This window comes from Tursiops truncatus, chromosome 3 (genome assembly GCF_011762595.2).
Source record: "Tursiops truncatus isolate mTurTru1 chromosome 3, mTurTru1.mat.Y, whole genome shotgun sequence".
Lineage (NCBI taxonomy): Eukaryota > Metazoa > Chordata > Mammalia > Artiodactyla > Delphinidae > Tursiops > Tursiops truncatus.
The window spans coordinates 110,123,525-110,140,200 of NC_047036.1; the positions used below are offsets into that span (position 1 = coordinate 110,123,525).

Consider the following 16,676-nt stretch of genomic DNA (forward strand, 5'->3'; position numbering starts at 1 on the left):
TATTTAATTGGATCTCCTATTGTGGGCTGTAGTTCTTGTTTTCTTTTTTTTTAATTAAAATTTTTTTAGTTTAGTTTTTATTTTTATTTATTTATTGATTGATTGATGCTCTGTGCGGCTTGCGGGAAGTTAGTTCCCCGACCAGGGATCGAACCCACGCCCTCGGCAGTGAAAGCACAGAGTCCTAACCACTGGACTGCCAGGGAACTCCCTGGGCTGTAGTTCTTGGTTAATGCACATTATTGTTATACCTTGTGCATAATGTGGTGCTAGTTACTGAAAGGAGTTGAAGAGATTCAATTCTGACCCTAACATAGAGTTAGGTGTACACAGAAAATCATTAGAAAATTGTGATGATCAGTATCACAGGTTATGGAACCATGTTGGCTTGAGTCTTCATTGACTCTGAGAAACTTAGAATCTGGATATAATACCAGTCGAGGAGAGAGAAACTAGAGTTAATATGATAATTATGGAACTAGAATACATGGGTAAAGTATTAGGAATATCTTGAATGGCACTTAGAAGCTTGGAAAGTTAACCTACTCTATTTTCCTCATTTGTAAAACAGGACTAGGTGTGATAATTCATACTTTACAGAGTTTTATGAATTAAAAAACATAAGCAAAACCCTGGTATAGTAACTGAATCTAGAAATGTCAGTTTCTTGATAAGTGACAAGCAGTATGGAATCACTGGGGTTTTCAGTAGAGGAAAGTGGGACAAATCTATTCTAGGAATTTATCTGGCAGTAGCCTATAAAGATGAATTGGAGTAAGGCACTGGAGGGAAGGACATGTTTGAAGAGTTAGGAGGTACTTGAGTCCTTAATTGAGACAAGATAAATAAGAGTTTGACTCTTTGTGAGAGAGGAAGGAGAAATCTGATGATTTAGTAAGATTCTAAGAGTGCCCACTTCGCTTATTTGAAGTATCATGTTACTGACCTTTCACTGAGAAATGGACATAACCTGGCAGTATGGGCATGTATTTGTGTTTGAATTCATCCTCTTAGGTTATGTGTTCTCTTTTGTCTTTCTTATGTCCTTAGCTCAGTTTTCAGTTCAGAAAGTCACCCCTCAGTCTGATGGCTCCAGTTCAAAAGTGAAAGTCAAGGTTCGAGTAAATGTCCATGGCATCTTCAGTGTGTCCAGTGCATCTCTAGTGGAAGTGCACAAGTTTGAAGAAAATGAGGAACCGATGGAAACAGATCAGAATGCAAAGGAGGAGGAGGTAATCTAGACAATCTTATACCATTTTAGGCCATTCATAATGGCTCAGAGGTGACACTTGTCTAGAAATTCTAGCAAATAGACTGGGTGACAGAGCTGCTGAGAGTAGGTTTGCATACGTACCCCATCATATGTGAACTAGCACAAAGTCTTTATACAGAATTTGTATAGAAGTGGGACATAGTTGGCTTCCTCCTTCAGACCATGCACCTCTCAATTTGACTTATTCTTGGTTCTTTCTGATTACTGGGGAATGCTGAGTCTCAGTTGATTATTTCCACAGGTAGCATAGAATTCACTCATTTGTTGGAATCATGTACTGGGTCTTGTACTTACTGTGTATAAAAATCAAGGCTTTATAAAACTATAAATGTTTGGGGTCTCATCCCCACAGATTTTGTTCGACTTGGTCTGGGCTAGAGCCCAGGTGTCAGTTTTAAAAGCCTCCGAGGTCATTATAATGTGCTGCAGGCATTGAAAGCCAGTGTGATTCAAGGTCTCTACAAACTTCTCCCTTCTTTGTCATTTCTGTCAGCCTTTGTTCTTTTAACACCTTTAACAGAATTTTCAAGGTGTCCACCTCCCCTAATGTACACAGTGGTTGTACTTTTGAGGATGGAAAGGCTGATTTAAAAACTGCTAGAAAAAGTTAAGACTTTTGAGAGAAATGTATTCATGAGGAAGCTAGGAGAAACTCATGCTTTCTTCAGATTTTATTGTGTTAAATATTGCCACGCTGTTTGCTTATAAGTACTGCTATGGTTTTACAATGTAGTTCTATAGCCGCTCCTATTTATATAAGGACAAGGCAAGAGTTATTTCCATTGTACAGATGTAGTAACCGAGATCCAGAGAGGAAAACTTTCATGTTCTAAGTGTAACATATGTGTTATAGCTGGAATTTGAGTCTGGGTTGTCTGATTGTTGGTAATTAGTAGGAATTCCACATCATGTGATTTTGCCAATGTGTCATGAAGGTTGCTTAGTCTTTCACTAGTATTTCCTAGTTTCAGGATTTGATGTGACCTGTTTTTCAGAAGATGCAAGTGGATCAGGAGGAACCACATGTTGAAGAGCAACAGCAGCAGACACCAGCAGAAAATAAGGCAGAGTCTGAAGAAATGGAGGTATGAATTGTGTTTTAGAGTATGATTTGCCGTCTTTTTACATAATGGTTTTGGCTGACATATTATGTCTTGGAAGGGAATTATATTAGAAATCTTCATTTATCTGAACAGTCTTTAAAGCAAGATTTTGTAGTATGGTTGGAAAGTATCTTTGACATTTGGCAAAATGGTCTTTGAACTTCAGTCTGGATGGTTTGTGGGAAGGAAGCACTCAGAAGCCCTAGTTTTACTAGGCTAGTGATTGGTTCATGCTGGTTTCTGAATGGCTGTTACTAATAGTCATCCTACCCATAATTTATTCTTTACTAATAAACAATGAAAGATGTTTCTTTCAAGTTTTGTCAACTCTCTGAAACTTGTCTTTTTGTTGAAATACAGTTTTCAATAATAATGTTTTGAAATATATTTTGTAAATAATGTTAATATTTATCCCAAGTATTTAAATGAATATGTAGCATTTTTGGATCCTTTACAACCTGTTCTTTAACTTTTGAGTTTTCATGTTTAAATTTTGTCATCAGCATTGAAAACAGCTTTTCTTTCAAATTATTTGACATTGCAGTGTATAATTTCACCTTCTAATGTATTTCTGATTGTGGCATTTAAAAAAGTTTGGCAGAGCCTTTAGGAGGCTTAAGTCTGGTACCCATTTTCATGTCAGTTAACAAATTTTATTCCTTTAGCTGTGCAAATAATTGTAAAAAAAAAAAAATGCAGAGGAAATCATCCTCATAGATGCTTTCGTGTACTGTAGGCCTTTTCCAAGGTGGAAGACCTGTTATTGCCTGGGTTGGGGGCAGCAGTGGGCAAGAGAAGTACGTATTTTTCTGTGTTTGGGAAGGTCGGGGAGGAGAAAGGAGAGAGGTGGACCCGCCTGCCCCCCCCCCCCCGCCAATTTGTGGATCAGCAAGAGCTTTCAAAGCGTAAAGGCAATGAAAGTAATCACAAAGGAAAAGGTGAATAGATTCAACAATAAAAGCTTGCATAGACAAATAATAGAAGATTAGAAAAAAGCTAGAAGAGTCAATCACTTGGGGGGAAGAATCACAAAGATCCCAAGAGAACGCTGGATGAAATATGACTAGGCTATTTGAAGAAATAAGTATGCCTTATAACTTTGTGAAAAAAGGTTATTGACCCAACGAAAATAATAGATCATGGTAAATGAATTCCTTTTTTTGGCCGGGGTACAGTGGAATGGATTCTGTTACTCCTTGTGAGAATGTAAATAGGTGCAGATACTCTGGAAGTCATATTAGTACTGGATTTCTGATCCTTAAAAATTTCATACCCTCTCCCCACTAATTTCCTATGCATGTTCATATGTTTAGATAAGAGTGGAAGAAAGTTAGAGAATATTTAATAGTGATTATATGTTGATAGTGGGATTATGGCAGGTTGTTTTTGTGTGTATGTATGTAAATAAGTGTATGTGTGTGTACAGATCAGTAGTGTTAAGTATAATCACATTGTGCTACAATCTTTTTCATTTCGCCAAACTAAAACTACCTATTAAGCAACAATTACCCATTCCTCTATCCCTCCTCCCCCGTCCCCTGGCAACCACCATTACTTTCTATCTCTATGGATTTGACTATTTATAGGCAAAAATATTTATATTTTTAACTTTCCAGATATTGTAAGAACACAAACTAAGTTAATAAAAGAGCAAAACCAGCTTTTGAAACATGACTCATTTGGAAGTTTAAGAGTCTGTATAAGTGTTCTTAATGATTTCTGTTATTTTAGACCTCTCAAGCTGGGTCAAAAGACAAAAAGATGGACCAGCCCCCTCAAGCCAAGAAGGCAAAAGTGAAGACCAGTACTGTGGACCTGCCAATTGAGAATCAGCTGTTATGGCAGATAGACAGAGAGATGCTCAACTTGTACATTGAAAATGAGGTGGTTATTTTAAGTCTTCTAGAACAATAAGCTAAAAAGTTAACTTGACCGTAACGTTCAAACTCTGTATCTAGTGACCTTCATGTATTTTAGGTTGTATGGGGTTTGAGAACAGTTTTAGGTTTTGGGGTAGTGGAGGACAAGTTTAATAGATCCCAAGACATAACATCAAAATTCTTTTATGGTGATATTATGTCTTTATTGCTAAAAACTCTGTTTTGAGATCTTTGACATTTAGGGGAGGTATCATTCATGTTTGGGTGTGTGAGTTTGATTGTTCACTAGCGATTGGGATGTTTGAGGCCAGGGTCAGGGAAGTTGATCAGCAGGAGAAATTACATTAGCCTTAATATTTTGTTTATTAGTTCCTTTCCCTGTTGCCAGTCAATATGTAACTCTAGTTATGGTGAGCGATGCAAGGTTTGGGACCCTGGAGCACAGTTATTCAATTAATTATTGTCTGTGAGGTTTCTCATCATATATACATTGGATCTTAGAATAGTTTTGTTTCATAGACCCTTTAGCCTCTATACTATATGAATAATTTGATTTTCCTGGGTATGTAATACAAGCAGAGTATACTCACCTTGTGACATTGAGCTAATAGTTTCTTAAAGTTCTCTTGTCTTAAATTCTTTTCCTTATTTTTGCTTTTGAGTTTCAACATCTTGATATTTCTTCTATTGCTCTTTTTTTCTAAGTACACCCACAGAACTCTCACTTGATCTTAATAATTTACTAAGGACTGATGCTTCCAGCTCTCTTTCCGTGAATGATTCGCAGAACTAAAAGGATTTGAGGAAGAAGGCTTTTCTATTTTTATATTACTTAATAGTTAAGGGGAAATTGTCTCAGTTTTCTGAATGTCTAACTGTACTGTTCACAGGGTAAGATGATCATGCAGGATAAACTAGAGAAGGAGAGGAATGATGCTAAGAATGCAGTAGAAGAATACGTGTACGAAATGAGAGACAAGCTTAGTGGTGAATATGAGAAGTTTGTGAGTGAAGATGTAAGTATGTGCTGCAGTGTGTCTACTTAGTGTGCGTCTTCCGGCAGGATCCTTAAATGTAGTTAACAAGGGGAAGTTTGTATCTGTAGGTATACAGAAAAATGATTAAAAATGCACTTTTTTGGGGAAAAGTTTTATATCGTTTTATTTTCTATTGATGGAGTGTTTCCCACAGGTTAGATGTTGTACATCACTCTTTTTTTGGTGTGTCACTTTTTGATACATTTTTGCATGCTATTATTTACCTAGTATTTTTCTTTAAATCAGTTCACTTTTCCCTGATGTTTATTTTAACTCACTTCTTAAAAAAAATTCAGTATAATTGACATATAACTTTATATTAGTTTCAGGTGTACAGCATAATGATTCGATGTTCATATACATTGTTAAATGATTACCACAATAAGTCTAGTTAAACATCCGTCACTACACATACTTTTCTTGTGATGAGAACTTTTAAGACTTATTCTCTTAGTAACTTTCATATATGCACTACAGTATTATTAACTATGTAACTCACTTAGTTTTAAATGTAGTTTTTAATTCTGAAATTTTCAAACATATTCATATGTCCCCTACAGTGGAGAAAATAGTGTAATAAACCCCTTTGTACCTATAAAGCAAAATAACATTTTGTCAGTCTTGTTTTCCATATCCCCATCTCTCCACTCCCCCATATTTTAAAGAAAATCCATATATATCATAGTTTGTGCCTGTTTCTTCATTTGTGAATCTACTGATTTTTGACTGACTAAATTGCAATGTTTCCTTCATCTTTAGGACCGTAACAATTTTACCTTAAAACTAGAAGATACTGAAAATTGGTTGTATGAGGATGGAGAAGACCAGCCAAAGCAAGTTTATGTTGATAAATTGGCTGAATTAAAAGTGAGTGACTCTTGAAAGCAGAAATGCTGTAGTTTCCATGGAGAGTATCTCAAAATTGAGAGTAATTCTCATGTTAAGTAATTGAAGGCAGATTGAAAGTGACTGAAGAGCTATACTTTTTATCACTTAGGTTCACTTTCTTTCACAACTTTGTAACAGCAAAAGAATTTTTCTGAAAATTGAGTTTAGCCCTAAACTGTTTCACTGAATTGGAGCTTGACTATGTTCTTGGTGTCAAGAGATTGAAAGACTAGCAAGATGCATCCCTGTCCTAAAGGTACTTGCAATGCAGTTGGAGCAGGGCTGCGTGTATACAGCTTTGATTCTCAGTAGAGCAGAAGTGTCTGGTTTTGTATTTAAAGAAGCTGATAGTTACACCTTAGAGTTAAAAGTACAAAGAATTATTTAAAGTTGAGTTGAGGCCTTTTTTTTTTTTTTTTTTTTTTTTTTTTTTTTTTTTTGTGGTACGCGGGCCTCTCACTGTTGCGGCCTCTCCCACTGCGGAGCACAGGCTCCGGACGCACAGGCCCAGCGGCCACGGCCTATGGGCCCAGCTGCTCCGCGGCCCGCGGGATCTTCCCGGACCGGGGCACGAACCTGCGCCCCCTGCATCGGCAGGCGGACCCCCAACCACTGCACCACCGGGGAAGCCCGAGGCCTTTTGTTTGGAAAAAGATGCAAATACACAAGAAGAACTTTTTGCATTTCTCTGGATTACTTAGTTTCTTGTCAAACTGGGCCATTGTGACTAACCTCTGGAATGGAATTGCTGAAGGACAGTGCCTGCAGTTTCCTGTCATTCTGGCAAGAATATAAAGAGTCTCTAGTGAGATCCTTGCCATTGAGGTTTTTGATTTACTTTTTATTATGGGAGATGTCCAACACGTGAAAGTAGACAGAATTATAGCTTCAAATGTTGTCAACTTATGTCTGGTTTTGTTTCATTTCTGCTCGTTTCCACTCCCAGTTATTTTAAGCAAGTCTCTCAGGTTATATTTAATCCAAAAATATTTCAGCGTGTATTTAAGAGAAAATGTAGCCTTAAGCTGTACCATTATCACATGCATAAAAATTTCTTAATGTCACCATTAATATCACCATATATTCAGTCTGTTTTCAGGTTCCAGTTGCTTCATAAATTATTTTTTAGTTTGTTTGACTCAGGATCCAAACAGGGTCCATACATTCTGTTGATATGTCTCTTAAATCTGTGTCTGTACTTCTCCTTCCACCATTTCTCCTCCCTTACTTAGTTGATGAAAAAACTTGATCATTCGTGCTCGAGGATTTATTCCTGGTCTGGATTTTGCTCCTTTTCAACTCTGGTGTTTAATCTTATCTGGTAAATTGATGGTTACAGCTGGAGGCTTTGTCAGATACAGGTTTAAAAGAAAATTTATTTTTTATTTTTCCAAGTGTACTTCATATATGGTGAAGTATACCATATCACTGTCTGGAGGCACCTAATTTTTGGTTGTCTCCCTAATGTATTTTGAGAACTAGGGTTCAAGTGACAAGTTGAAGTGGCTCCACTTGGAACAGTATTGAGGTATATTCTCATGTAGACTGAGGATATATTTCAATTGGCTGGGGAAAAATATTCAACTTCTTATATATAGAACATGGAGATTAAACGTATTTTAATTCATAATCAGTCTTAGTAGAAAGATAATACTCTTAAAGTTTAAACTCCCCTGTGAAGAATTTGTATATTCTCTCTTCTGTTAAGAATCTAGGTCAGCCTATTAAGATACGATTCCAGGAATCTGAAGAAAGACCAAAATTATTTGACGAACTAGGGAAACAAATCCAACAGTATATGAAAGTAATCAGCTCTTTCAAAAACAAGGTATCTTTTTTTTTCTTTTTTTTTTCTTCTCCTCTTCCCTACTGTTGTTTCGGTAGAGTTAAGTATTGAGACATTTACGTAGCATTTGTTTGTCTTCTTTTTAACAGTTGTTTAATGATAGTATTTTCTTTTTGGATGTTAATGTAATGTATAATATTTTATCTAATCTTACTAACAACCCTGGGATTTGCTGCTTCTCTTTAATAAGGGGACTATGGAATTGAGCAGTATTATTCAGCTTCCTTTTCTTGTTTTGAAATGTTTGATCATTGACTTAACTTGCTCTATTTTGGTGTTAGAACACATTAGGCAAATAATTTGGTTTGTTATGCAGATGTAGGACTGTCTCAACAATAAACTACTTTCATTATTTTTGAGCACTATATGATATATACTCCATAAATATATTATCTGATTAAATTTGCACAGTACCCTTATGAAGTAGGTGGTAGCATCAACATTTATAGATAATTTCTAACATCTTTAATCCTCACCCAAGGTTACTATTGGGGGAGCTGGGATTTGGCCTGAGGTCTGATTCCAGAGTTTCGATGGCTCCCAAACTTTGGTAAATAGTTTGGTTAAGTCCACTGCTATACTCAAGGATCTTGATGTATTGTCAGTGTAAGAAACTTTAAGACAGATAAATTGAGCTTTCTAAAAAAATTACTTTTAATTAAAAAATTGTGCTTCTTTCGAAAGGACTCTTTTTTTTTTTTTTTTTTTTTTTTTTTGCGGTACGTGGGCCTCTCACTGCTATGACCTCTCCCGTTGTGGAGCACAGGCTCTGGACGAGCAGGCTCAGCAGCCATGGCTCACGGGCCCAGCCGCTCTGCGGCATGCAGGATCCTCCTGGACCGGGGCACGAACCGGTGTCCCCTGCGTTGGCAGGCGGACTCTCAACCACTGCGCCACCAGGGAAGCCCTGAAAGGCCTCTTATAAACTGTACTCATTATTATTTTGGTTCCTAACAAGGATGCCTAAATCTCAGGCCTCATACCTAATGACATGTAATTTTTTTTTTGCATTGTATAAGGTTTTGTGTAAAGCATGTGCTATGTATACTGCTGAAGCATTTTAATTACCACCTTGTGTAATTTTGGCCTTTAAATGTATTTCCTCTGTGTTTTAAAAATTGGGGTTACTTTTCTGAATTCTTCGGGAATTGAATGTCTATGTAGTTTGCGAGGCTAGATGGGCTTCATTTTGGGAAAGATTGTAACTTTTTGAAAGATGGTGAAGAACTAGGCAATGTTTGAGTAGGGACAGTATCATCCTTTGACACTTGTCTGGTTGGCTACTGGTTGCAGGAGGACCAGTATGACCATTTGGATGCTGCTGACATGGTGAAGGTAGAAAAAAGCACAAATGAGGCCATGGAGTGGATGAATAACAAGCTGAATCTGCAGAACAAGCAGAGTCTGACCATGGATCCAGTTGTCAAGGCAAAAGAGATTGAAGCTAAAATTAAAGTAATGTATGATTTTAAAGATTTAATAGTCTTTTCTAGTCAGTCTCATTATTATATTATTAATAGGAGAGAATTTCATTATTGCATCTTTGCTTCTGGCTTGGGGATAGGGTGGACTTGGATTTTAGTATGCCATGTAAAATTTGTTACAAGAAACCACAGTTTTCTCTCCTGTTGTTCTAGGAGCTGATGAGTATCTGTAGCCCTATAATTTCAAAGCCGAAACCCAAAGTGGAACCTCCAAAAGAGGAGCAAAAAAATGCAGAGCAGAATGGACCAGTGGATGGACAAGGAGACAGCCCAGGCCCTCAGGCTGCTGAGCAGGGTACAGACACAGCTCTGCCTTCGGATTCAGACAAGAAGCTTCCTGAAATGGACATTGATTGATTCCAACAATTGTTTATATTAAAACAGACTATTATAAAGCTTTAAGTTGTCAACTTTGTTCTAAATATCAACTAGAGCAATTAAATACTGGAGATTTCTTAGTTTTTAGGGGATTTGGGTGGCGGGAGATATAGGTAATGTATGGAGCATTTTGACTTCGAAATAGTTAGATACAGAAATGAAGTGCATTGTATCTTTTTCATAATGGTACTATTTAGAAGCCCAGTGAGTCTTACTGAGCTTATGCTTCACTCCTTTTATGTTTAATCATGCTTATACAAAGAGAAGTTTGTTTTAGAAAGTTGAGCTATAGCACAAGCTATACCTAGCTATCAAGCAGACTTGTTATGACATATATGGCAGGAACTCTAATTGTGCTTCACAGATCTGCTGTGGAGATTGCCACAAAGGCTCCCCGCTTGGTGTGGGGATGGAGGAGGGGTCTCCCTCTGTTTCTGAGGACTAGAGAGCATGGCATGGATTAACAGAACAACTAAAAGGTATGCTCTGAGCTTCATCACGTGTCAGTCAGCTCCGCTGGGACTCCCACCCCGTCTTCCTATCTTCCCATCTTCCCCCAGTTAAAGGAGCTCCTATTACAAATGCCGTGTGTTGCTCCTGGGAAAATAGATCCTTTCACCTGGAGCAAGTTGTTAACTGAGGATTTTAGACCTGCAGGCTCTTCCTAAGAATGTATGTTCCTGAAAGTATGTCCACTAATATCCCAAGTATCAAAGTCTAAATAATTTTCTCTTCGGAAGGTTAGAATTGGGTAGATGTGCTGTTGGATATAGGCCTGGTAAATTTAACTGAGGGACTGATTCTTGTTAATTATGGTGTGAAGATTTGTATCCTGGCCTGCTTATTCAGGTGAGATGTTCTGTGTAAATTTGAGGTATAGCTTGAAGTCTTACGACAAGAGTTAAAAGTTCTTTTTTGCTCATTCACAATCACTTATGTGTTGTGTTAATATCTGTCATGAATCTGCCAATTTGTATGTGTTAAACAGCGGACAGATCATACAGAAAACTAAGATGCACTGGATTGTACTGGATGAGTCTGAAATAAGTGTTAAAGAAGTGTGGTGCTGACTTTAGCAACACCTCATTCTTACTGTGCAGCCAGTGTCAGGAGCACCAAAGCATTCCCTGTGACTGCCCTTTGGGCAGTGTTGATAAGAGTGAGGCATTTTGGAAACTAAGGGAAACCTGTAGTATTAGAGGCCAGAGCTGGTACCTGCCCTAGAAACTGTTACAATCTTTGTTGGTTACTTTTTGGACCTTTGTAATTGTTAATCTGTATTAACAGAGAGCTGCTCTGTTAATTTTGGCCTATGTTGTTAGAAATAAGATTATACCTTGCATATCTAGAATATGTTTCTGTCCATCTCATGCACTAAAATATTTAGAGTGTTACAAGCTCTAAAGTGCTATAGAGAAACATCACTTAGAGGAGGAAGGTGGAAGTGTATTTATGTTGGAGTGTAAGCATGTGTGGAAGCCTCGCAGCACCAGGACTTTGGCCCTGTTCTTAGAGCCTCCTCTATCCATTCTCTACCTGTCCTGCTTCAAGAGTTCCAGCTGGCCTGCTGTGAGGCCAAGAGCTACTTAGGAGTGCTGGCTGCAGGATTAAGCCAATTCTTAGGCAACTGACTCAGTTCCTAATGGCCATTTCTTCTAAAAATTTTCTTTTGTGTGTGGGGGAGGGTGTGGGTCTTGGGATGGGGGTGAGGTTGAGGTTTAAAGTTTAAACTAGAAATAAGATGATGTGGTCTGCTTGCTCTCTGTTTAGATAGGCTTTAAGACCAATTGGATTTACATGGAGGCCAGGCCAGAGAATCGTAATCAATGACTTGTGTGCAGACAAGCATTTATCCAGGTTGCATTGTCCCAATTGGTTTGTTAAAGCTCCAGGTTATGTTCTTACACAAAGAAAAACATTCAGTAAACATGAGACAAGTTTTAGGAAAACTTAATAAAAAGAAACCTGTCTTACACTCAAAGGAATGGTTTTCTTAATTTCATAATGAAGGGTGTGTATGTGTGTGTTTGTATGTTTTTGTGTTTTAAATAAAAACTCTTCTCTAGAGGTAAGAGTCCTCTAAGCTAAATTCCAAGGAGTTAACATTTGTCAGAGACCTCCATTCTGAAGAACATTTGAGGCTTAGCACACTGGGTGGTAAAAAGTAGCTCTTTCCATACTTATTCTCCCATGCTGAGTCTTGGCCCAGTTCTCTGACTTAGAAATCCTTACCTTGCTCCTGTGACTGGGCCTTTGAGGGTTTTGGTATTAGCAGGAGGTGGGTTACGGCCCTATAAAGGCCAGTGCCAGGACTGATGCCTGCCCCTTCAAAGAACAGGACATGGCCCAGAATGTGCTAGTAACAGTTGTTACCAGTGACAGTTACCAGTGACAGTGTGTGCATGTATGTGTGTCTTGGTGTGTATGTGGGGTGGAGTGTTGAAGGGGGGTGAAGCCACCAGAAGAGACACTAACTATACAAAGCATAGGGCCTAGATGGGGAGGGGTCTGGGGCCTTCCTCGCTGTAGTCCTGCTACTTAATAGTCCCGGTGCCAGGCCTGCCAACAGGGCCTGTGTCCACCACCTTCAAGAAGTGTCTGGAGTAAAGTCTTTTTTTTTTCTGGGCCTCTGTCTTAGGGAGAAAAGTGGACACCTGGTAATATGAGTGGGAAGCCAGCTAGCTAGTGATTATCCAGAGTGTAGCCATTTTATAGGGCTGTTGGAATCACCTGGAAAGAGTAGCATACCTGTTTACCCAGGAGAGATACCAGCATCCCCGGTGTCACTGGGGAAGAGGGTGTTGGAGGCAAGCCAGGGCTGTTGGGACGGTTTTGCAGTGGGGCAGCTTCAGCTTAACGTGAAGAACTTCTGTGGCTCCCGTCGGGTTGATGAGAATTCACACAGAGGCTTTAGACCAGTGGCCTTTGACATGCCTATCAAACATCTTGAGGGGTTTTTGTTGGGGCGCTGTCAGAGGTGGTAGGGCTGAGAGACTGGAGTCCTGGTGTGGAGCACTGGGGCTTTTAGCCTGACCTGAGAGTGACAATGTTTTAGGGATGCTCATGTGATATGTGCAGGGTGAGTGGGGCCTGGGGGAAGTTGGAGGTAGTGGAACTTTTAAAATAATCCACGTTTTAGGGGGATGAGCCAAATGAAGGGGGAAGTGGTAGGTCTTGGTACAGGAGGAAGGGGGAAGATGGAAAAGTAACTAAAACAACCATGCTGTTAGAAGTAGAGGAAGTAGTTAACCTTTACGGGGTAATGACAAGGCAACTCAGGCTAGGCTTCAGGGGCCTACTGACATTTTATATTGAGCTGGCTTTTGGTAGTACACTTTGTATACTTGATTGATTTCAATCATTCTTCTTTAAGTAGCTTAACAGATCATTTCGTATGTAAAATTATAATACAGGTTATAAAACAATACGCACAGCTTCCCATGTTTGGAAAGAACATGGAAGGTGTTTGCATAAATATCAAAACTGGATAGGTGTTTCAAAATGAAATGGTTTTCTCCCAGTTGTGGGATTGTGAGTGATTTCTGTTTGTAAGTTTTTGCTTGTTTGTATTTTCTAAGATTTCTGTAATAAGCATTTTGGAATTTTATAATGTTAAATTAAAAATATATTTCAAAAAGAATGGCTCCAAGGTTTCAAACCTGGAATAAAAGACATAATAGACATGTGGAGCTTCCGGTCTGCAGGAGTCAGTGCAGATGTTTGTGAGAGTCTGGATAAGATTAGGAAATTGTACAGACATGGAATCGAGAGATCCTGAAGCTGCAGTTGGGTGTGGAAGGAAGCTTTGGGCGTCAGGGTGTGTTCTTCCTGCTTTAGAGAGTAAAGGATGGTGTTTGGTTGTGTCAGGAAGAGGAAGTGGAAGCTTTGAAGGAAACGAGCAGCTGCCAAAATGATCATCCATGAGGCATGTTAGGGAGGAGGGAGATTTGAGAAGTGAGAGGTGGCAGTGGCCAGTGGGGTTAGATGCTGAGAGGATGCTTTAGAAGGGTAGCTGGGCTTTGTGGGCGTGCAGTGAGGCCTCAGGTGGAGGAGAGTATCTGGTCAGGAAGCTTGGCCTAGTTGAAATGAGGGATCTACTTGGGGAGGAAGGAGGTGGGCAGCATCCTAGGCCCGCTGTCTTGTGTGCAAAAGGGGATAGTTTCCTTCAGTTACCTGGAGACCATGGCATTCCTTTCCTGGGTGGTGCTCCCTTGCCTCTGGCTGGAGCAGCCCTGGGATATGACTCAATGCCCTGGTCCTCTGAGCTGGATTACTGCAATTTGGAGCAGGTGCCGTAACTGTAGAAATCAAGAAGGTGACCTCTTAAGCAGCAGGGTAGGAGGCAAAATGGAAAAACAGCCATGTTGTTGGGATAGGAGCAACATTTCCAGGATGGTAACGGAGGGAATACATTTCTGGGGGATCAGGGAAGGGAAGATCTCAGAGGATGTGAAAATACAGACTGGTTTCTAGATCCGTCCAATAACCATGAGCAAGTGCCACGCTAATCCTGACCTTGTCACTCCAGTTTTGACACATGCTGTAAGGGCAGGGAGGGAGAGAAGGGGAAATACTTCTAACCTGGGATTTGCCAGGTTCAAGGACAACAAGCAGAAAAAAAAATGGAGCTATGTTTGGGGCCATTTCCATTAGTTGTGTCTGTGTGTACATCCTTCAAAGTCCAGGTAGACTGGTAAGATATGGAGTCCTGGATCAATGGAGGGAGAGAGCACTTAAAATTCTTATCACAAGTAAGCAGGCCCTTACCCACCGCATACATTGTTTTTTCTACCTGCACATTATTTTAATTAATTTAGTTTTGGCTGTGTTGGGTCTTCGTTGCTGTGCGCGGGTTTTCTCTAGTTGCGACGAGCGGGGGCTACTCTTCGTTGTGGCGCACAGGCTTCTCGTTGCAGTGGCTTCTCTTGTTGCGGCGCATGGGCGCCTGGGCTCTAGGCGCACGGGCTTCAGTAGCTGTGGCTTGAGGGCTCTAAGCGCAGGCTCAGTAGTTGTGGCTCACGGGTTTAGTCGCTCCACAGCATGTGGGATCTTCCTGGCCCAGGGATCGAACCTGTGTTCCCTGCATTAGCAGACGGATTCTTAACCACTGCACCACCAGGGAAGCTCCCTCAACATGCACTTTAAAATTTAAAATAGACTGGTCTACTATTTGGTCAAGACTTGGCTAAATGCTCAGGGGAGAGAAAGCTAGAAACACTTGGGAAACCGCCTCAATGCCTCAGCTTCCAAGATGTAAATCCCAGCAGAGCATTTCTGAGGATGAGCAGGATCAGTAGATGTTCCAGAAAAGGATGACCCAAATGATAGGGTACCTTTCAGCAATGCCGGTAGGCAGTCTTCTAGAAATCATGTGAGACTGCCATGAAGACCAGGAGGGTTGTGTGTAACAGAACTTAGAAAATTGAGAGGGCCCATGCAGTCATAAACAAAGCCCCAGGTTGGGTGAGGGGCCTTTCCTCTGTGACGGGTCCTGTCTGTGTTTATTCTATATCTTTCAACTGAAGGATGGACTCTGCCTAGTTCACAACTGCCCCCTGCAGCCAGCATGAAGCACGGGATACTTGAATACACACGTGCAGTATTTTCAGTGAATAAAAAACTCAGAACATGAGAACTATTCTTGAAAACATATTCAACTCTCCGCTTTGTGGATGAGGAAACAGCCAAAGCAGGCGAAGCTGACAGAGCAGGTGGATGGCAGAGTCAGGAATCCCTATTCCAGCTATTTTGAAAAACGTTTATCTTCTGGAAAGGTGTGTGCCTAGAATATGGGGCTTTTGCCCCCCAAAACAATTGCTCTGCATATTACATCATCTGGCTCCCTGAAAATACGATGGCCTTCCTCCAGTCAGTTCTGATTTGGTGTTGTGTGAGCTGCAGTGTTGAAGCTGCCACTTGAGGGCGGCATCGCTCTTCGTTTGCCTGGGGTGACACCAGTAAAGGCTTTATTCCTTGAGGAGTCCCAGAGTTCAAAGAATGCAGACCTCCATCTCCTCTCCAGGGTAGCTAAGAGCAAAACAAGTGTGGTTTAACAGAGCCCCCAGGTGAGAAAGCAGAGAACTTTTATGGACTTTTGCTAGTAAAAGGTCCTTATCACTCAAAGTGTGGCATCACTTGTTGTAAAAGAATATTGGGGACTTCCCTGGTGGCCCAGTGTTTAAGAGTCCGCCTGCCAATGCAGGGGACACGGGTTCGAGCCCTGGTCCAGGAAGATCCCACATGCCGCGGAGCAACTAAGCCTGTGTGCCACAACGACTGAGCCTGCACTCTAGAGCCTGCAAGCCACAATTAGTGAGCACACATGCCACAACTACTGAAGCCTATGTACCCTAGAGCCTGCAAGCCACAATTACTAAGCCCACCTGCCACAACTACTGAAGCCTGCAGGCCCTAGAGCCCATGCTCCGCAACAAGAAAAGCCACTGCAATGAGAAACCCGCACACTGCAACGAAGAGTAGCCCTGGCTCGCTGCAACTAGAGAAAGCCTGCGCACAGCAACGAAGACCCAACACAGCCTAAGTAAGTAAATAAATAAATTTATATATTAAAAAAAAGAATATTGGACTGGCCCCAGATCTTGAGTAAGTACCCAGCCCAGTGCTTCTCAAATTCAGGTGGGGCTCTTGCTAAAAGGCAGATCCTGATTCTGTAGGGTCTTGGGAGACTACAGTTCTAACAAGCTCCCAGGTGATGCTGATCATGGACCATATTTTAACTTGGAAAAAGACCTCTAGGAGCCTTAGTTTCTTCATCTGTGTAATTGTG

At 40.4% G+C, this 16,676-nt stretch overlaps 1 protein-coding gene across 2 annotated transcripts in view; it reads left to right on the forward strand.

Annotated features, from left to right (window-relative positions):
• HSPA4 (heat shock protein family A (Hsp70) member 4) overlaps nt 1-11,870 on the forward strand; it is a 42,914-nt gene extending 31,044 nt beyond the window's left edge. For both annotated transcript variants that reach the window (XM_019924419.3, XM_019924421.3), the window contains 8 exons: nt 1,051-1,232; nt 2,269-2,358; nt 4,108-4,260; nt 5,147-5,272; nt 6,053-6,160; nt 7,890-8,009; nt 9,321-9,482; nt 9,665-11,870. In XM_019924419.3, coding sequence (XP_019779978.1) covers nt 1,051-1,232; nt 2,269-2,358; nt 4,108-4,260; nt 5,147-5,272; nt 6,053-6,160; nt 7,890-8,009; nt 9,321-9,482; nt 9,665-9,868 — 1,145 coding nt within the window. In that variant the 3' untranslated portion in view covers nt 9,869-11,870. The remainder of the gene's footprint in view (nt 1-1,050; nt 1,233-2,268; nt 2,359-4,107; nt 4,261-5,146; nt 5,273-6,052; nt 6,161-7,889; nt 8,010-9,320; nt 9,483-9,664) is intronic.
• Nucleotides 11,871-16,676: the final 4,806 nt, after the last annotated feature.